General features: G+C 38.3%; 1 protein-coding gene across 1 annotated transcript in view; it reads right to left on the bottom strand.

The window, feature by feature from the left end:
- Nucleotides 1-306: 306 nt before the first annotated feature.
- The window catches only part of fmnl2a (formin-like 2a), a 53974-nt gene continuing 32649 nt past the window's right edge, over nt 307-21631 (bottom strand). Inside the window, 21 exon segments of the mRNA XM_043229571.1 lie at nt 307-3785; nt 8277-8400; nt 8575-8673; nt 8805-8906; nt 9664-9827; nt 9908-10037; nt 10316-10396; nt 10476-10544; nt 11380-11614; nt 11960-12162; nt 12415-12539; nt 15415-15518; nt 15520-15589; nt 15981-16302; nt 16751-16852; nt 17313-17462; nt 17555-17665; nt 17994-18068; nt 18573-18666; nt 19217-19293; nt 19732-19840. Of these exon segments, the coding sequence (XP_043085506.1) occupies nt 3676-3785; nt 8277-8400; nt 8575-8673; nt 8805-8906; nt 9664-9827; nt 9908-10037; nt 10316-10396; nt 10476-10544; nt 11380-11614; nt 11960-12162; nt 12415-12539; nt 15415-15518; nt 15520-15589; nt 15981-16302; nt 16751-16852; nt 17313-17462; nt 17555-17665; nt 17994-18068; nt 18573-18666; nt 19217-19293; nt 19732-19840 (2656 nt within the window). The 3' untranslated portion in view covers nt 307-3675.

Genomic DNA, 21631 nt, shown 5'->3' with positions numbered 1-21631 from the left:
AATAACCACATATGTAATGTGTTGTGGATGCAACAGTTTGAGAAATAGCTAGGCTGCTTTAGTGCTGCAAAAATATTGTGTTATGCGAAGATAACTTCTCAGCTGGCCAATCAACTTAAAAGAAGGCGGGATTTACTGTTCACAGAAGCCTAGTCAAAAGCCCTTGACTAAAAAAAATATACTGTGTGTGTGTGTGTGTGTGTGTATATATATATATAGCTTGGTCTTAAATTTCAGCACCAGGCTTTTTGGAGGACAATATCCCACTTCTGTTCCCTCGCTCAAGAACAACGCAGAAGACCAGTATTGTGTAAATAGTTTAATTGGACATAGAGAAATCATCTAACTTTAAATCTGAGAACAGATTTTTGCAGTACTGTAAGCATTCAATGCCATGATACATTAATTGCATGGAGAAAAAAAAAAAAGCCAGTTTCATATAGTTTTTATAAGTGGAATGTAGAGAGACGAGACGCACGTCTACCGCTCCGTCTGATTTCTGACATGTTTTAATGTGGAAGAAAACATTCTAGCGTGACATGGACGCCTGTCTAAAAGACCTGGTTCAGGTTTTCAGTTTTATTAAATATAAAATGCAGGAAAAAAAGAGCAAACTATAAGTTAAAATATCCAAAAGTTGTAGTACAGAATGATTTTTAAACGGTATTGTTTTTAAACAATATGTACAATATTAGAAGATTAAAAAGTTAAAAAGATGCAACACATTTTATAGCAAAATATCTGTACATTTAACAAATGTTTTTTTTGTGATTTTTATATATTTTTTTCTTTTAAATAGAATTACACATCTCAAGAAATGTGATTTTTTTTTTTTTTTTTTTTTCTCTGTGCGGGTCATTACAGAACCACACCATTCAGTTTATAAAACAAGCCTCATTTCCCATGATCAGACCTACAGCGCTGAAACAAGCCGAGCTTACAGCAACTGAGACCTGATCTTGCGTAATGAAGAGCAAGAGCCAACGTCACCAATGTAGTAAATTGTGGCAAGTGCTTAAAATTCATAAAGGAATATTCTGTGTTCCAAACGGCATCCATCCACGGACACGTATTCAGTCCTCTGTTTATAAAACACAATATTCCATTTACCTCCGTGCACTTCCAATGCAAGTCTATAGGGCAAGCACAAGGTTTTTAAATGAAGACGAAAAGCGAAGGTCGTGTTTTTTTGAGCTGGCGTGTTTTGTAGTATTAGCAGAGACTTCTGTGTGCTTCTGGTTGTGTTAACCTCTGGCCAAGTCGTCCGGTCGCATGGCTTTTACAGGAGTGTTATATTATTGCTGTTTAAAGACAAAATTAGTTTGTATCGCAGAAGTCAGGAGCGAACATGGATTAAGTCTTGATGTTTTAGGTTAAAAAGCTACTTTTAGATCCGATTCTGCGCAAGGTCTTGCCCCATAAAATTTCATTTGAAGCGCTTTGTTGTAAACAAGGTTTTGGCAGAGCACAGAGCTTCACCTAATTAGCCAAAGAACTTTTGAGATTGCCGTAATTTGTAAAGGCTGCGGAAGTACTGGTGCTTAGGTAATCTAACCAACCCGCGGTTTGAGGAGCGAAACCTAATGCGGTCTTGTTTGTGCAGCGTTTTATTTTATTAGAAACATGAGGTACCGGAGTTCTGCTGCCTCTGCTTTATATTTCCCATTTGCCTTTGTCCCTTGCGCTTAACATCATGTTTTATATAACGCGCCGTTCTTTACACCCTCTCCTACTTAACCGAACTCCTTCATCTGATTCTGTGGCCCAGCAGCGCAGCACCCTGCAGTAACTTCACCGTGACTGGGATCAGCACCTTCTGATTAGGTCGGACCAGGATGTCAATTAGTCACGCAGACAACTGACTGGTTTGTTCATTTACAATGATTTTTTTAAGAGTACCCACACGTGCGATTGTTGTATGTGCTCACTTCAAAGCCCTTTCCAGCCTGATCTCTAGTAATTAGTAAAAATTTACGAAGTGGGTTATTTTTTTTTTACCAAATCCTACATATTTCCCCAGGTTCCCCATTTTCATACGAAAGTGAGGTTGTACAAATTCATATAACTTTTTTATGACATAGTGTTGCTGTTTTTAGGAGGGCAGGACTGTATGCCATTGGGTAACCAGTGTGGAAAGTAAGTAAAGTTTTTGCTCACGCTGTCAAGCAATTAATAACAATTAACTCCTTCCAAAATACGTTTTTGTTTACATAGTATATGTGTACCGTGTATATTTTATGATGTTTATATAAATACACAAAAATACAGCATGTATGCATGCAAATATTTTCAAAATATATTTATATTGTCACATATATTTCATATCTAAACATATTTTTCTGAAATATATACATGCATGTGTATTTATATATAGGCTACCTATTACGCGGCTTCGTGGAATACTCGATTCTGATTGGTCAGTCCAAGGTTTGTTATTCCCAGATAACAACTGGTAAAACAAATAGCACTACGAATCATCTTGCCCTATGTATCACCATAGATGCCTTATTAAACCACTCCAGGCACGTAAAAAAAACAACAAAAAACAATTGAAGCTGAATATTCATTGATTACTATGGGGAATGACGTCAAATCAGACTTCTACAATATGGCGGAAGTACCGTGCCCCATAGAACCAGTGGCTAACGAGACATCTAGGGAAATACATCTTTGCGTAGTATGTTGCGGCTTAAAACGCTTAACCACAAGTTAAAATGGACTTCTACATTAATTTCAACACGAATGGAAAAAAAACAGACGTTTTCAGCAGTGGATAGAAGATGACTCGACTGACTCCCCAGTTTAAAAAAAATGTAAAAAAATAAAAACGAAGATCGATGTTTCTGTTTGTCTGATTATTTACTTTTGTGGCAAGAAGCCGTGTAATAAGCGGGATAACGTATCGTCCCTTACATTAAAAATATACACGGCACACACACACGCATATTATATATTACGTAGATAAAAATGGATGTGATTAATCGCAAATAATCATTTGACAGCCCTAGTTTTTGCAGAGATTTATTTACGCATTAAATTTTCAATATTTTAAAAATAAATATGTAAATGACTGTTTAGAAGTTCCTATGTAACATTGGGGTGATTGGGTATTTTTAAGACCCGGGACAGTCCGGTGAACTTACTGTGGCGCACATGCTCTCAGGTGGCCTAGACCACAGGGAGCAACGCATTTAAATACTCTAAAATCAGGAACTGTCACACCCTGCAGCATCTCAACCCGTCGACATATTTTTACAGCTTTTACAAACCTTTCAAATGCTTCTCAAACTGTATTCCGCTCTGTTTGAACGTGCCCCCAATGTGAACGGCACAGTTTGGAATAGGGAAAAAACACACGCCTGTGGTGAAAGCACTGGAATGTAAAAGCCTCTGTACAGGTCCATGATACATAAAGTGTTTACATTCAGTCGCTTTCTCAAGAAGAACGCTGATCTCGCCGTACAATTGAAGCACCGTTAAAAAAAAGACATCGTTTGTCATATAAAAATTCACAGACAGAAGACTAGAACACATGTATATTTCAACACCTGATGGGGCAGATGTTAAACGTAGGCACTTGGCTTTCAGACCTGCCGTCATCATCATCATCATCAGTCCTTCATTAGCTCCTCCTCCGTTCCTCCAGCCCATCCAATCACATCCACTCTGCCCTCGTCACATGACCATCTCTGCATTGTTCATTGGCCGCAAATTCTGATCATCAAAGCGTCTTCGAATGCTCCTCCTGACGGCGTCAGCGCGCCTGTAAGGCTGGTTTCTCAGATCTGACGCAGAAGTAACAGAATAAGAAGATGTCAGTGTTTGAGTTTAGGTCCTCTGGACATGCTGGTGGTCAACTGGGCAAAGCAGCTTGAGTTTTTACTGGATTAAGTATTTCTTTCAGCTTTTGAATTAAATTTATTTAGGAACTTGCTTGGAAAACACTAACAGTGGCCCCAAAATCTTTTAGGAATCACACATAAAATGTCTGAATGTCACTGCATTATATGCCAAATTATAATACAATAAGTGCTATCTTGTGCTCAAATGATACCTGATGTACCTCAGTTTTGTTGACAATTATTTTTAATAATAAGTTTTGGAGGTTTTAACAGATGTGCAGTATTCCTGAAGCCCAAACTGATGTCGTGGGTTTGATTGACAGGCAAAACAGGACTTCCTTAAATACAGAATCAGCTAAATCAAGTGTCAGCTAAATGCATGAAGTCTATTCTCCTCAAGTTAATGTTTTGATGTTTTTTGAATAACATGAAAACTAAAATAATTCCACATTAGCCAATATTTTATTCATAACAGAACATAGAGTACCTAACAGTTTTATGCACAAGCTGAGCTAATTTCAAATTGGAAGTCTTAAAATAGTTGGGACGGGGGCATGTTTATCACGGTCTTGTGTTTGAAGATGGGTTTCTGGAGTTTTGAAGCTGGAATTTGAACCCGATTCCTGCCTGAATATAGGTTTGCAATTGGGGTTGTAGTCTATGCTACATAAGCAAGAGGCTGCGATTAGCTGCAGATAATCACAGCTGCATTAATACTGACTGCAGAAAACAGAAAAATACAATAATATGTCTGATATATTAATATGTCTAATATGTCAGTTGAATGAATTATTTAATGACACATTTTTAGAGATACACATTCATCGCCTACTGGAGTATTTATTTTAACTTGCAAAATGAGTGACTCAGTTAGGCAGCAAACAGAGAAGTATGAACGCTGTTTTCATCACATTTCTTATTTAGTCAGAATGCATGGCTATTTTCAATGGTCTTTCCCTTTCAGTCTCACATCAAAACTTGGTTTGAATCAAAAATTGGTTTGCGTAGCAAGAAGCATTTGCATTCGCATTCATGGACTATGTAACAATAAATGTCTTGATTTTGTCAAAACACACTTCAGGTGTCTTTTTATTGACAGTACGTTCATCTAGTTCAGTCACGAAGCTCTAGATCAAGCATGGGCAAACTCTGGAGGGCCGTCGTCCCTGAGTTTAGCTCCAACCCAAAAACACCTGAACATCGATATGTCAATTAACATGACACTACTCATATAATTGACCACTCATTCTACCTAAGAAATATATTTCAGTGTATTTATTTTTAATAAATGCATTCACATGTAACGCACTGACATTCTGACAAGTGTTAATTCATTTTGGGGACAGTGGACCTACTACAAGGTTTTAATGGCACTAAATGAAAAGTCGACTATCTCTAAGTGTGGGTCAGTTCAACGTGAGACTATGCAGGCAGAGTCTCTGTCTCGGGTCACGGCATCACCTCGTCAAACCAATTTACAAACGAAATCAGTTCAACAGTGTGATGCACACGAGTACCTGGAGACTCAGCCCTCGAAGGTCAGAACTCAATGGGCCTGATGCGTGTTAAGGAGAACGACAGATAGAAAGAACACAAAAAAGATGGCTTTTGTATTCAGTGTCAAAAGCAACTGATCTACGATGGATGGAGAAGAATGAAAGACAAATAATAATAAAGAGAGAGATGCTTGCCAGGTCTGAGTAGCATCCACTGGGGTACTACTGGAAGAGTTCCTTACCCTCCAGTGCACATTGGGAAATTTAGTAATATTATTCTTCTTTAAGGCTGAGTGGAGAGGAAACAAAAATGAAGGTTAGATCGGAGCAGAGTGGACCGGACGCAAGTCGCGGCACGGGGAGCCAAGCTGACCAGGGCTCAAAGAGGAAAAGGTCAAAGGCCACAGGCAGGCGCTGGAGGGTGTTACTGAAGCTCTGCTGATACTGCGGTAATCAACTCTATAACTCAAGCTGCTCTGCGCAATGGCTCCAGTGTCCAGATACAACAAAGTGACGTCTGTGCGGTCACTTCATGTTTAAACAGTGAAACCAATGACAAGGTGTCAAGCCTCCCAGAAGTGCCAGGACGAACAGTAAGTGAAGCTCAAGCAGCCGTGGTGCATGGTGAAAACTAAAAGCGATGAATCTCACGGAAACATGTCTTCCCAGTCAAATTTCACAACAGTAACCGTTAATGAAATGTTGACCTGGGCCGGTTGTTTTGGTGAGATTTAACACTAAATGTAACAGCAGCAGTAAATCTGAATGAGAATGAGTCATTCACCTCGTGCAAATGCATACGGTGAAGCAAATAAACAGAGCGTGCTTATAAGAGAAAACCATCCCGACATGCAGCAAGTTAAACACGTGCGACGCATGGAGTCATGTGATATTAGAAACTTCACATCAGAGCGGGAAAAGATAGAGGAAGAGAGAAAAAAAATGCAGAAAAACAGCATAATGTGAATGGTTACAAAATTCAATGACACTATATATTATAGACACTCACAATGACATGAACACATGAGCAAACAATAATGTCACAAACCACTCCCAACACACCGGCATCACTGTTTCTGAAGTGCTTTTTGAATAATGGATCATTCTGCAATTTAATAATAATCATCTAAAATGTTTTGGTAACACTTGCCTTAACTGCCATGTGCTTTAGTTTACATTAATCATTTGGTACAATGCACTTATTGCACACGTTTTTATATTGTACTTATAGTTGTTATATTGTTCGTATTGTAAAAATACCTGCATGTAATTACATCTGTGATTCATTTCTGTATTCATAGTTACACTGTTACACCTTTCCCCAATCTTAAACCAACCCATACCTCCAAACCCGTCCCTAACCTTACCCGTATCCCACCTCGATAGCAGCAAAAGTGTTTTACAATATAATACGAACACAATAAGTATATTGTACTTGTTTTTTAAGCAAACACTTATCAATTATAAAGCGTGACCAATGCTTTTGCTGACACAGTTCCAAAAATGTTCCAAAATGTATTATAACACTGTCATACCGTATATGTTAAAACTGCAGAGGGCGCTCTGAGTCAACCAATAGGGCTGACGCTTCAGTTTAAACACAGCCGAAGCGTACAGAGAGTTCATTCTAAACTCTGGCGTGTTTGGGTTTTTGTGACGTCACGTTTCCTCTTATTTAGGTTGCAATGATGAATTTGTGACGCACTCCATGCAAAAGAAACCTGCGGTGTCAACGTATGCTAGACCCCCGTCATGCAGGAGTTTTAAAAGAAAGGAAAAAGCGAACACGCCCATGACACCGCGTCCATACGCTGGCCCGCATCCAGAAGGGTCGCACCACAGGGAAATAAAACCAGGAATGTGAAGTGTGAAGGGGTGAGCACACACACACACACACACACATAGAATGAAAGAGAGCAGCTTTATCCAGCGACCTTTAAGAGAGAGAGAGTCTAAGCTTTAGAAGTGGAGCTCCTCGTTGAAGTAACGCGAGCTGCGTTTGGCCGTGCGCGCAGTAAAGGGGGCAGTCTTCAGCACTGCGTCCGGACGAAAAACACACACACACACACACACAAACAACACAGGGTTTAACTGCCAGAGCAACAAGCACAATGTTAGCACTTTCTACACACAACAGCACACACTAATAATCACATGTTACTATAGCAGCTATGATTTAAAGCTGAAACCATTTCAGTATGGATTATTACATACAAGCCTAAGACAGTAATGCAGCTGTCAAGAGTATTGCAAAAAACATACAAAAGAATGAACAAAACAAAATATTCACTAATTCTGTTCTTTTAAATACTAGAGGCTATTACAGAGGTGGTTGGAATTTCAATGTCATTGACTTCACATTTGCATTTCATAATCTGGTTTTGAAATAATCATTGAGTCCACAGTCCACATCTATCGATCTATAGGTTCAAAGTTATACAAGTTTTACTTTCTTTTTTTAATGTGGAAATATGATTAAATCCCTGTAGTTAAAAAAAACTGGAGCTGTCAAAAAATGCAACTTTAATGCACCTATCCAACTTTATCTACATATAGCGCACTTGTATAATGTATTTCTACATTGGATTTCTAAGCTGTTTTGATGGTCCGTATAGTTACAAAATGTAAGGCATGAAGATATTGAGACATAAACATTGATTTTACACGTTTACTGTAAAAAGCACTTTGCAAATAAACATATGAGCCCTTTAGGACTACGCTAAACGCTAATCAGTGTTAAGTAGCTGTAGTCCAGCTCACAGCTGTAAGCAGTAACAGCGCACGCACTCAGGCACCGGTCAGTAAATTGTTATTAAGCAGTAAAGCTTTCCACCAGTCACAGAGAGCTGGTTAGTGGCTGAAACTAATACGTTACAACTGCTTGTAGTGTGTTTTACAGCCCTCTGCATGCAGACCCCATCAGCAACCAGCTGGTTACCTGTGATGATGTCCTCAATGGCTCCGTCTTTACCCTCGTACACATGTCTGCTGTCCTTCACCTGCTTCTTCCTCAGCTCCGCGATTAACTCCTGCTGCTGACGCTTGTTCTTATGAGAGGGAGACTGAACACACACACAATAACGTCACGTATCTACAAACACCTACAAATGCTCCTCTAACCAGATAAATCATTTGTTCAAACGCGAACAGAGAAGAACACCACATTATAATGTAAACGTGACTCAAGAGAGAATGAGGACACACACACACACACACACACACACACTCCTCTGTACCTTCTGATCCTCTTGCGCCATCATAGCTTCTTGCTCGATCAGCTTCTCCATCATCATCTGCTCCTGTCTTTTCTTCTGTTCGTTATCCTCCTCTGCTTGCTGATAGAGAGAAGACACCCATCAGTGCGGGATTTGTGTAACATCTGTGATCAATGCTGTTAGGGTTCATACGACTGGAGAAAGTGAAGCGGATGACTGGATGGAGCGAAGCAGGTGATTGGTCGCTTTACCCTGTATGCTTTCACAAAGCGCACAAACACTGGAAAAAACACAGACGGGGGTGTTGTTTTGGAGTTTTCTCCAAAGAATTTCACCACTTCGTCAAAGGCATCCTAAGAGAATGAGATACAAAAAAACAGAGATGAGCAACATTCAGAAAACCAAAACAAAAAAATAATCCCAATCAAAAGAGAATATGTTTTTTTCATAAAATATGAAATTTATTTTATTACGTATACTTAAGTAAAACTAAAAGTGGACTAAATTGGCCCACTTAAAAGTAAACTTTTATATACTTAAGTACAACGGTAGTAAACCTTTAGTACAATTATTTCAATGATTATATAAAACCACAATGATCCCCTTTTCTTTTAGCTTGTTTATCTACCTCATAGCATAGTGTCTGTTTTGTTTTAAATGTACTTAATTTTATCATGCTATTTTACTCATTTTTAATGGTACATTGTAAGCATTTTATTTGATTACTTATAATTTGCTGAATTAACTAATAATATTCAAGTCAAGTATTTTATTTCTACACATAATGCCAATTTCAGAGAAGTACATAAAAAGTAGACTAAACGTATACTTTATTATTTTAGTTTAAAAGAAGCACACTAGTAAATAAACGTAAGGGTGGATATGCATCAATGTTAAAACAAGTCCTAGAAGTTTAAGCTATTTTTCAGCTATGTACGCTCCTTTTGAACTGGGGAGGAACTGCTGAGTTTTGTCATTTATATTATATTTTTATGATACTATCAAATGGTAAAGGCAAACCAGCTTCCTCGTGACGTGGCCCCTTTAACAGAGTGAAGCAAATTCATCGAGCTGTGTTTTGGGTGATGCGTTGTGCTTCGTTCGGTGCACCTGAGCGATCTTGGCATCGTCCTGCAGCTTTTTGAGTTTGTTCTCATTTTGCTGTATGAAATCTTTGAGCAGCGTGTTGTGGCCGTGCATGCTGTACTCTCTCCTCGTCAGGTCCATCCCTCTCTGAAGCTCCTTCACGTCTAATAAGACATTCTCCAGAGAGACTAAAGGATGCACAGACAGGTGAGATCCATGCCCTGTTTGTTGCAAATATAATCCAATTGACGTGTGAGGTGTTTCATACCTGCTGCAGCTTTCTCCACGTAGTTCAGCTCATTATAGAAGAGCGACACCTGCTGATATTTATCCTTCACTACGTTGGCGATATAGTGCAGAAGAGTGATCTTGCGGTCAGTTGATTTAGTGTCTAATAACTGGAAAAGAAATACATTCTGAATTAATTATCAAATCACAAATGAAATATATATATATATATTAATGTGTTAGAATAGATCAAATATTAATTATATGTTTAGTGCAACTTACTTACTTAATCAACATTATTATATTATTATTATTTAAATCTATCATGGTGGTCTGAATGTCCTTTCACACCCTGCATGCTATAAATAACAATGCATTATTCATTTATAAAAATGTCACTTTAACGGCTGATATCTGAGTCAATCCAAAAATGCTGCATAAATAGTACCAGGTCTAAGCTCTGCAGCTTGAAGCCGTACACCGCTCCTCTTTTACTGCTGTTCATGTAGTTTCCCAGAGCCAAGATGATCTGAGAAAGAAACACAAGCTCGGTTAAGACCCGCAGCGCTCTGGACGAAAATGAATCGGAGCAGAAGTGAAACGCTTACTTCCAGAATCTTCTTGAGTTTTTGTGAAGACTTGATGGAGACAGAAGCTGCAATAACGGCGTGAAGTTGCTGTCGAGACGAAAACAAAATAATAGAAGCTGTACAAAATTTCATTTCTCTTTATTAAAACTTGCTACTTTTAAAGCTTTGAGTAGCAGTTAACATTGGTTTACATTAACTAAGATGATTAGATGCTGTTAAAATATTGTAACATATTTTAAAAATATGTTAATCTTACATATAAAGTATTACTAATGCATAATAAAAAGTATTTTCTGTTTATATTATTATATAATAGACCCGAGCTAACATGATCTAACAAAATGATGTTGTATTTTTATATTAATACATTACAAATTGTAGCAGAACCATTGTGTTAGTTAATACAGCACATTAAGAAGTGAAGAACCAAATATTATGAATTATTTTTATTTTTTTTCCACTGCACTTGTCAAGCTCTCCCGTTCCTCCCTGTCTCCAGTTATTACAAGAAATTCAATTTTGTTGCTAAAACAATACAATCCCTAAAACAATAAAAATGTTTCCAATTGTATTTTACAGGTTTTATTAAAGTTAATATATTAGTTTGACCTTAAATATTCTTAAAATTGTTTCTTTTACAGTGCATGGCTTTGCACTGTATTGAAGGAAAGCATCATGTGAAGATTATGAAAGAATTCAAGAGACAGTGATAGGAATGAGGTATTACAGAAAAATGAGGCATGTCTTACTTATCTAAATTTGCTTGTAAGATTTAGAGTAAAAAACTGAAAAAAACAATGCTTATAAAAAGTGTATAAAAGTGTATATACACCTAGGATGGCTTGGGGATCAGCAGTTTATGGTGTAGTTTTCATTTTTGGGCAAACTATTCTTTTAATTGAGTGAACGTGTCAGATCTTACCGGTGTGAGCATCTGAATACTTTCTGTGAAATTGCCCACGAACGCCATGATGGTCATCTTCTGCATGAGACGCTCGATCTTGCTGAACTGGATCATGAAGCGGTCCTCATCCGTCAGGTTCTCCAGAGGCTTGCGTTCCTTCTCGTACTGCCGGAGAACTTTCAGCTCCGCTTCCGTTGGAATGAACCTCATCAAACACTCCACAAAATCCACCGGCAAGGTCCGCAGGTCAAACCTTGCGCGCACACACACACACACACACAGATCAAAGCATTATTCTCATTAATCTGACAATGCACTCTTAAAAATAAAGGTGCTTCACAATGCCATAAAAGAGCCTTTTTGTCTAAATGGTTTCATAAAGAATATGGTTCTGTTTCACAAAAGTTCAAGAAAGTTCTTCAGATTATAAAAAGGTAAGAAAGAGATGGTTCTTTAAAGAACTTTGACTGAATGGTTCTTTGTGTTTCTATGTTTTCAGTCCTGTTTAGAATCTATATAATATTTAAAATGATTTTAGGGCGCCAATCAAGAGATGTTGGTGATCTGTGTATACTCTGTTATGTCGACCGTGAATTACATTTGAATGGCTCTGCAGATCTCCTCTGATGTCTTGCCCACTTTTCTGAGTGTGATGGCCAGGTTTTTGGCTCTGTTGGCGTCCAGCAGCGAGATTTTATTTGGTCCTTTCTGAGAGGTCTTCTGTTTGCTGGAGGTGATGTCTATGGCAGGCCCCTGAGCTTTCGTCTTAAACATCTCCTCAAACTCATCCACATTCAGATCCTAAAACGACAAACCACAGTCACTATTCACTACTAAATTCACAGATCTTTATATCTGACACTATAAAATAACAAACAGCCTGGTATCCTAAAGCAAATCAACATGGAACTAAAGAACAAGCCATTTTCAGTATATAAAAAAAACTATTCTTTTATTAATTTTTTATTTTCAATGCATTTTCAACATCATATTCATATGCATGAATTATGAAATGAATGCACTTTAATGCCTCCAAGTGACTTTTTTCGATACCTCCAGTATTCGTTCGTCGTCGATCTCGTTGAACACAGTGCCGTTGATCTGATTGGGCTTCAGTGCCACCCAGTTAAACACCGGCATGCGGAACTTAGTCTTGATGGGTTTCTTGATCTTCACAGCTACACACATGACAGAAAGCACATGTCAGCGACCTCACGCCAAGTACACAAACACAAAACATGCAGTCTGAGTGACGTGGAGCTGGTTTGTGAACAGCGGGCACACATCTAAACGACGAAGTGTGTGAACATGTGACCTTTGATGCACTCAGCATTAACATTCTCAGCCTAAAACAGATCTAGACTCTCATATCCTGATCGGTGTGATCATGTTGACAGGATATTCTAAAGCTAAATCACACGTGAAAGAGGAATATAGCTGTTCTGTATGTACAGGCACTGTGACAGATGCTCATGACTGTTCCTATGATTACAAGAGGATGTGACTTAAACAGTGTCTCAGGATGAGACAAATCCTGGGTTTCCTTCATTCATGCAGGTGCACACTTCACAAAAACAATTCAGCCGATGACTGAATCTGACTCACGCACACGCAGCAAACACAAATTGCGACATGCTTAATTAAGGCTGAATCAAAATCTGACAATACTGATCTCTGATCAAAGGCTACGAAGAGGAATGAGAGCCGTTTCCGGTTCAGCCGAGATGGCGTGATATCAGGCCGTGCAGAAAGTGTGGCCAGAAAAACGAGAATCAACTGTGTAAAACATTCCTGAATTTACGCAACTATGGCCTTATCTGACGATCGTTCGCCTGTAACGGCACAGCACACTGTTTCAACATGCAAACACAACACAACCAGACACTTACACAGCGGGCATGGCATTTTCAGTCTTACTGCCTTATGATGTATAATTATTTATATAACAGGACACTTAAAAAAGTTATACGTGGTCATTTGGCAAAAGTTGATTCAAAGGTTACTGTCTAAACAAAGCTGGTTATGAAGTTTTTTCATGTTTTATTAAAATTTTGGCATTTGTAAGACTGGCTTTCTTCAGAACTGTGGTGGGACAGAAGTGAATGCTGTCCATACCTGTTTTTTTTTTGTGTGTGTGTGTGTGTGTGTGTGTGTTACTGTGAAAACACCCAGCTTCAGTCCTCAAGGGGGCGACGCGATCTCCTTTAAATGCTTTTAATCAGGTGAATTAATATAACAAGCTGATTCTCTCCAAAGTATGAAATATTTAAACTTTGTTTTACTGTGATGTGAAAAAAAAGGAATTTTCAGCAGAAAAAAACATGAATAAAATAAATTCAAATATGGAAAAAAAACTTTCGACTGATGCTTTTAGGGTTGAAAACGGATTGGGAAAATGATTATCGTTTAATTGTATTATTGTGATGATTATTATTTGAAACTTGGACTGCGTTTGTGTTTATCAGAGTTCTGCAGTTCTTACTGGCAACTTAAAGACAAATAGATCTGTAGATATGGAGCTGATGTGAATTGTAGTTTTGTTTTCCATGAGGTTTGCGGTTCATGGCTTGGGTTCTGGAAAGAGGGATTTTGTCCACTGCGGAGTGTAGAAATAAGAGCTTACATCTCATGGAAGATGTGGTCTCATACGTTGGCATTACAGTCCTGTTATTTGCTGAACTTTGTAAGCAAGGTCTAAAGAATGTTCCTCTGGTTTTTAAACGGTAAGGAAAAGTTCTGCAAAAAAGCATCCGATTTCACGCTCAGTTTCAAGAGGAACAACCAGCGAAGCAGCTTCATCGTCGTTGTCAGATCAAGATTACAGAGGAACTGAGTGTGTTTTCTTAGAGACTAAAATACCATGACCACACACACACACACACACACGCGCACACACACAAAGACACACTCAAGACTGAGCACACAGGACATGATACAGCAAAACCTACAGTACAGTTTGATGGGTCCCTCTATGGCGGCGCAACAGGTAGAGCAAACATAAGCAGAGAGAAAGACGTGGTTAAAGAGCAAACCAAACACAACTTTTGATTGGTGTGCATAACGTCTGAATCCTGATTATATATTGTTTCATAAGCAATGATAAAGATCAATTTGAGAAAGTAGTTACTTAGCAACAAACTGAAGTAAAACAGTTTGTTAATTAAAAACTCTCCAAAATACTCTCCATTTTGTACATAGACCACCATTTAGGGTCAGAAAGACTTTTTTTCTAAAATAAATGAGTATTTTAAATATTAAGCAGAATAACTGTTTACAACATTGATAAATATAATGTTTCAGCGTATTAGAAGATCACGTGACACCGAAGACTGGAGTAATAATGCTGAAAATTCAAAAATAAATAAATCTTTGGAATTGTTTACATTAATTACTATTTTTACTGTATACGTTTCAAATAAATACAGCTTTGGTGATTAGAGACTATGAAAAATTATGAAATGATTTCAAAGGTAGCGCAAATCTTGCAAAATTTGAGAATGTGCATAAAAGCTTGTTTTTATGCTTTTATGAGCACATTTCTGTAATAATAAAGTCTGATCCTATGCATTTTCTAGACCTAATTATTATTCTTGTGCAATGGACATCCGTGTTTTCTCCATTTCAATCAATACAAATTGAGTTTAAATCAGGAAATTCAAGAAAATTCCATTTTTTTTCATTTATGTTATTTATACAGCATAGTCAAAGAGACTGACTCAAGTACCTGAAGCAGAACAGAAGTGATTCACTTGAGCTTGTTCAGACATTAAACCTTTTACAGGAAACATAACAAAGCGCTTGAGCTGTTTTGTTATGAGAGGAGACAGTGTGACAGCGGCTCCAGAGACCCGCAGCCGTTCTCAACTCGTGCGTGAACTTTAAACACAAACTAATGCATACTTCAGGCTTCTTTAGAAGTTTTACGGTATATCTGGGTCTAAATCAGTGGGATTTTTCTCCTCTCATGTCACCGTTTTGGTAGTTTGAGCATGTGATAATGACTATATCATGACTGTTATGGTTTTGTCTTTAGTGTCGAGCAGGTTTGATTACCTGCCAGTCCTGAGTTCATGATGACGGTGGGAGATCCGCAGCCTGGAAGTGGAGGAGCCATGGGGGGCGGTGGAGGGGGCATAGGGGCAGATATATCCACAGCAGGGAGGAGGAGGAGGAGGAGGAGGAGGAGGAGGAGGAGCTGGCGCTGGAGCAGCAGATGGACCGTTTGGTACTAGAAAACACAAGAGTAAGAAGATTCGGTAACACTTCATTTTGTTAAACGCTATAAAGCCAACCCCAATCCTATCCATAGCTTTATAGTAAATACACATAGTTAATTAACATTACTCAGTAAGTGTACAATTATACTGTAACAAGTTGCCTTTTATGTCAAAGACTTGCATTTATTCAAATAATTCAATCAGTACCAATACCAATACCAGTAAAAATGAATACCAATCCAATTTTAACATGCAAGAGCAGTAACAGATTTAGTGAAATTGTGCGGAGGCATTTTTTGCACCCTTATCTTAAATTTTAGGGGCAGTTTTGTTTTGTCTAAAAGCGGACAGTAGTGAAATATTTTTAATCTGCTATACTTATTATGAGGAGAGGTCACTCACGTGTCTCTGGCATAGGAGGAGGTGGAGGATCAGGCATGGTCAGGCCATGCACCGCCCCGTTAGACACCCCTCCGTGACCGACCGTGCCCTCACCGGACAACCCAGCACCTCCCTGGGACCCCGGCGGATGCCCGTTCCCTTGCGGAGGGTGCGTCAGGATGGCAATGTCCCCGTCCGCTTTCTTCTGGATCTTGATGGTTCCCTGTTTCTCCAGCTCGTGGATCTTCTTCTCCAGGTTGCTCTGTTTTTGAATGGCCTCGTCCTTCTCCTTCACCATCCTCCGCAGGGTGTGCACCTGAGAGCTGGCGTCTTTATACACCTCCTGTCACCACAGGTAGCGCAGGTTTAGGGAACCGCTAGGGCTTTCGTGACCCTCTAACTCTAGCACTTTCTATTCTAATTTTATTCTTAAAAAAATAGACTTGCACTCTATTAATTTACTAACTGCTTGTTTTTTTAAAAAAAAAAATCTAACAGCAGCTTGCTACTAACAGAGCACTTTTTTGCAGAATTTGATTGCTTGCATTGTCCTCATTTGTAAGCATCTGCTAAATGACTAAATATAATCTGCTGTTATTGACATAACCTTTATTACATACATTTGTTGCTTAAATTAGTTTGTTAACAACTGAAAAGCAGCACTAATACTGATTCACATTACTAGTTTCTATAGATACTGCGAAATACAGTAATGAGTAACACACTCAAAGAACCCATAATGTAACAAACCGTTTAGGCAACTCAAGAAATTATTGGTATGCATCATTTACCCGAACAGACTCCAGCTCTTTATTTTTGTGCATCAGTTGTTTCTCCAGCTCAACGATTTTTGCCATCGCCTCATTCTCTGTGTCCTGCAACTTCTCTGTCAGCTAGAAAACCACAAACAAGAATCAACAAGAAATAAGACTCCAGAACGCAGATTCGCCAAGACACAAATAAGTCAAGCTGAGGTAAAGCCCAGCCAGGGTTGGGTAAGTATAAAACTTCACAGCAATATCACTTTAGCATTCACGAATCCTTATTAATCTGCGTAGTGCACTATGAAAATCAATGCCGCACTAAATGAGGAAATTACCTCTGGACAGGAAGCCATCCTTTGGCCAGATGGCTCAACTGTGACAAAAGGTCAAAGATCAAGCTACATGTATGACAGGGCCCTATCATGTTTCATTATCATGAAAGGCTTTCAGCTGAACTCAATACTGGTCACATAAAGTCATGTTTTTGGGCAGGTGGCGCATTGTTAAACAAAAGGCCCTCATATGATTCGTTTTTTTCTTCCTTCTATTGGACGTTTATAATGAGCGTAGCTGTAAAAACAGTACTAACGTGAGACATGTTCTCTTCCAGCTCCTCCACTCTCTCCAGCGCTGCGTTCTTGGTCTCTGCGTCCTCTAACAGAGCTCCCACATCGAACACGTTATCCAGGTATGCCTGAATCTGCACATGCAGCTTATCACTCTCGGTGTGCTTCAGTTTCTACTCAGAGAGAGAGAGAGAGAGCTCACTCCACGGTTTGAGCGATACTGAACATTAGCATCAGAAGACATTAGCAGCTTAAGTTTACTCACGTCCAGATATTCGTCCAGACCCAGCTTTGTGAAGTCGTACTGTAAGTGCACTCTGAAATTCATGTCTTCCACAGAATGAACCACAATGTTTATGAACTGCATGCACGCCACCTGAAAAACAACACACACTATGCTAAATTTCAACCCAATAAAAGTCGATTTATTTATCAATTAAACTAATTATTACTTTCATTTTATTATTTATAACTGTACAGCCGCGAATGGGCGCTATATAAATAAAATCTGCACTGTAGAAAGCACTGCAGATTTCTATTTAAAAAAGATCACATTTGACATACGCAAACAGTGTATTTATTAAATTATTTCCTTGTGTTGCTTTTTAATGAAGCTCTTAAGTATATATGCAATAAGCTATTTGTATTAATAATCGTGATTGTGTATAAATGTGTATATGTGTGGATGCTGGTCTAACCCATACCATGAAGTCGATGTTATTATCTTCGTTCTTGAAATGCTCCATGAGCTTCTCAAAGCGCTGATCTTCTGAACACACCTGCAGAGCAATAAAGAAATAGCTCAGGCAGTTAGAGAGAACATTAGATTAAAGCCCGGAGAAAATTAAAATGAGATTTTGATGCTCTTTTAGCCTCTAATAAAATCTTTTGACACTTGACGCAATACAGTAGTTCATTTTTTGTTCTCAAATCATGCCCTTAGGAAATAATACCAGCTTGATCTCTCCTACACAGACAGAGTGATGTTAAGGCATTCAGAAGCTGCTGTGATCCTCCTACTAAAACAAATCAATAACAATGTGTTTAACAGGTGTGTCTAATCCTATTTGCTGTACAAAGACAGTCAGCATAAAACTTTGCACACTGCTCTAAGTCACATGTACAGTTATCCGTTATGGATCATAATATCATTGAGTGACTTCTGGAAAACAGACCGCAGCTTGTAAACTGAAAGGAATGCCTCTTTATATTATATTAAATTATCTGAAGTTGATTTTTTTTTGTTTGTTTGCGTGTTAGAAATAGCATTAGCGTGTGTGTACCTCTTTAAAATGATCAAAGGCGGAGAGAATAATCTCATGACCTCCTCGAACCAGACACACAGCGGCCAGCAGCTCCAGAACCAGAGCTTTAGTCCTGCATCAGAACATAGGACGAATTACGATGTACAAATTAGGATGTTACTGCACATTTTGGCCAAAAACCACTGATAATTATCAGAAATGTTTCTTGAGCAGCTAATCGACATATTAGAGTAATTTATGAAGGATCGTGTGACATTAAAGACAAGCTTTGACAAACACAAGCTTTGAGCTTTGGGATTACATTACATTTTAAAATGTATTAAAACAGAAAAAGTTCATTTAAATTATAATAATTTTTCACAGCATTGTATACAGCTTTAGTGAGCATACAAGACTTGTTTCAAACACATAAAAAAAAATCGAATTGACCTCAAAAGCAGCAAAATATTCAACATTTATTCCAAATTCTGTCATTTACACAGACGGAGTAAAAACCTGTTAGACTGCACAGTGAGATTAAGGACTCTGTTGTTGTAGCTGCCAGTATTTATGACTCTGAAAGAGGAGTCGCAACCCGCATGAATTAAAGGGGTGGATTCTGGGAAAGTAGCCTCTCTTTCAGAGATACACACACACACATTTACCCCATCTCAATGGGTTACCTGGGATTCTTATTGTTCAGACTTAGTGCAATTTCATTCACAGCATGAGGGTGAGACATGACCATGTTGAAGCCATACTGAGAAAAAGACAGAGAGAGGACTAATTAGTAAACATGGCAGGATCTTCAAGATTTATTATCTGAACATAAACATGATGAAGACTAGCTTTCCATGAATCAGTGTGTGTGTGTGTGTGTGTGTGTGTAGGGAGGCCCTGAATCTCTTCACTAATGAACAGCTGGACCTCACTGTTTGTGATCGTTTTTCCTTAATTCTAATAATGTCAACAGGTTTTCGTGAGCGTTAGAAGTTGGATATAGCAAATATAGTGACATTATGAAACAGTATTTAATACTACAGCAAATGCATCATTTTACACCAAAAACATAATGAAACACTGCATAATCTTTGTATTTCACAGCTCCATTTACTTGCATTTTTAACACCACGCACATCTCACAATTGATTTTAATTCATGCATGTTCATCACACTAACTTACTTATAATAACTTTACCTGGTAGTTCATGATGGCTCGTAGACACATGATGCACACATGAACGTCATCTTTCTTACATACTAATCTGGAATTCTTCAGTGTCCTCCGGCTGGGTAACGTGTTAGACCTGAGAGCAAAACAACAACTGAAGACTACCAACCAATGAAATCAGTAGTTCATCCAACACCAAAATACTATCATCATTTAGTCACACTTGTGCCGTTCCGAACACATCACTTCTGTGAAACACAGGGGATGTTTAGCAGAATGTCTGAGCTGTTCACATTCACTTTCATTGCACAGAAAAGAAGCAGCTTGGACATTCTTAAAAATATCTTCTTATGTTTTCTACCAAAGAAATAAAGTCGTACGGGTTTGGAACAACATGAGTATTATTTCATAGCTATAACATACACTATCAATCAAAAGTTTGGAGATAAATAAGTTGAAAAGTATCTAATGTCCAACAATTAATCAGATTTTTTTTTCTTAATCAATATTCAGCAGCCAATTACTAAAGTGTGAGTATTATTAAGGTTTAAAAAGTTGTACTGCTTAAATGTTTTGTGAAAAAAATATGATATAGGATTCTCTGACGAACTTAAAGTTCAAAGGAACAACAATTATACGAATATATAAATATCTTTGCTCTCATTCTTGCTAAATGAAAATACAGATATCTTTAAAAAATGTTACTGACCCCAAACTTTTGAAAGGTAGTTTTTTCTTTTAAAAACAAATCACTACTTCTTAAGATTCTTCTTATTACAAGTATGAAAAGATATGCATTGTCTTCTTGTAAACAAACGTACAATCGTGTCCTGATGTAGACTCACAAGACGAAATCGAAGTAGAAGGATCAGGAGCGTAAGGATGTATTCTCATATTGAAACCATTTCTTTAAATGCTACAAGTGCTGTGTTTAGGTCCGTCAGCAGCTGATGTGCGAGGATTTGCATTGTCTTACCGCAGTTAAAGCGCTCTGTGCACACATATCACCAGTGTCATTGACATGCACGCCAGCCATCGGGCCCGAGCCAAAGGCTTTTATGTGTGAGAACAGAGACGCGCAGCAACAGACGCACACAAAGAACACACACAAACAGGTATAAAATAGATACGCGTTTTACTAACTCTCACTCATCGACAAAGGCGTACAGACATACACACAAGACAAACAGAGAACTCTAAACAGCCTCACAAACAGACTAGAGAAGGTTTATACACACAAACTAACACAAAGGGCACACAGTTCTTTTCAAGACTGTCACAAGACGAGCTGGGCGTGATTTTCTGAAAAACACACACACACACACACACACACACACACACACACACACACACACACACACACACAGATAACGCAATATGTCAGGAGCAGTGCCTGAGGGAACGATTTGTACTCAAGGCTGAACTCATTCAGCAATGCACACCAAAAAAAGTGTTTTAGTTTCATATTTAAAGTGCCCCTATTATGAATTTTTAAAAAATGAGCTTTCATACAGCTCTATGGGAAAACATCCTGCAAAGTTTTCAATCTGAAAGTGTACCTTGTATAAATTTGTTATACAGAGGTGACTCCATATCACTGAAATTAGTATTAAATTCTAAAATAAATACCTAGCCACGTCAACATGAAACATTAGCATACTGTCCGCCCACTTGTTAATCTTTTCGCGTTGGTCTGAATGAAAATGCAAATTCATTCTTTGCCACTAGGTGTCACTTTAGAAGTGGTATAAATGGTTGTACACAAAGCTGCACTAGGCTCACTTTTATCAGACATTACAGGCATGATGAATCCAATCCACCAATCACCCCAGATAGCCTTACACAAAGGAGGGGTTTGAAAAAAATGAATCATTTGTAATTCATTAAGCAAGTAAGGTACAAAAAAAATTTATATTATAATACAATG

This window comes from Puntigrus tetrazona, unplaced genomic scaffold (assembly GCF_018831695.1).
Source record: "Puntigrus tetrazona isolate hp1 unplaced genomic scaffold, ASM1883169v1 S000000008, whole genome shotgun sequence".
In the NCBI taxonomy this organism is placed as follows: Eukaryota; Metazoa; Chordata; class Actinopteri; order Cypriniformes; family Cyprinidae; genus Puntigrus; species Puntigrus tetrazona.
The sequence above is the reverse complement of the archived record's forward strand: the minus strand, read 5'-3'. Positions and strand labels throughout refer to the sequence as shown.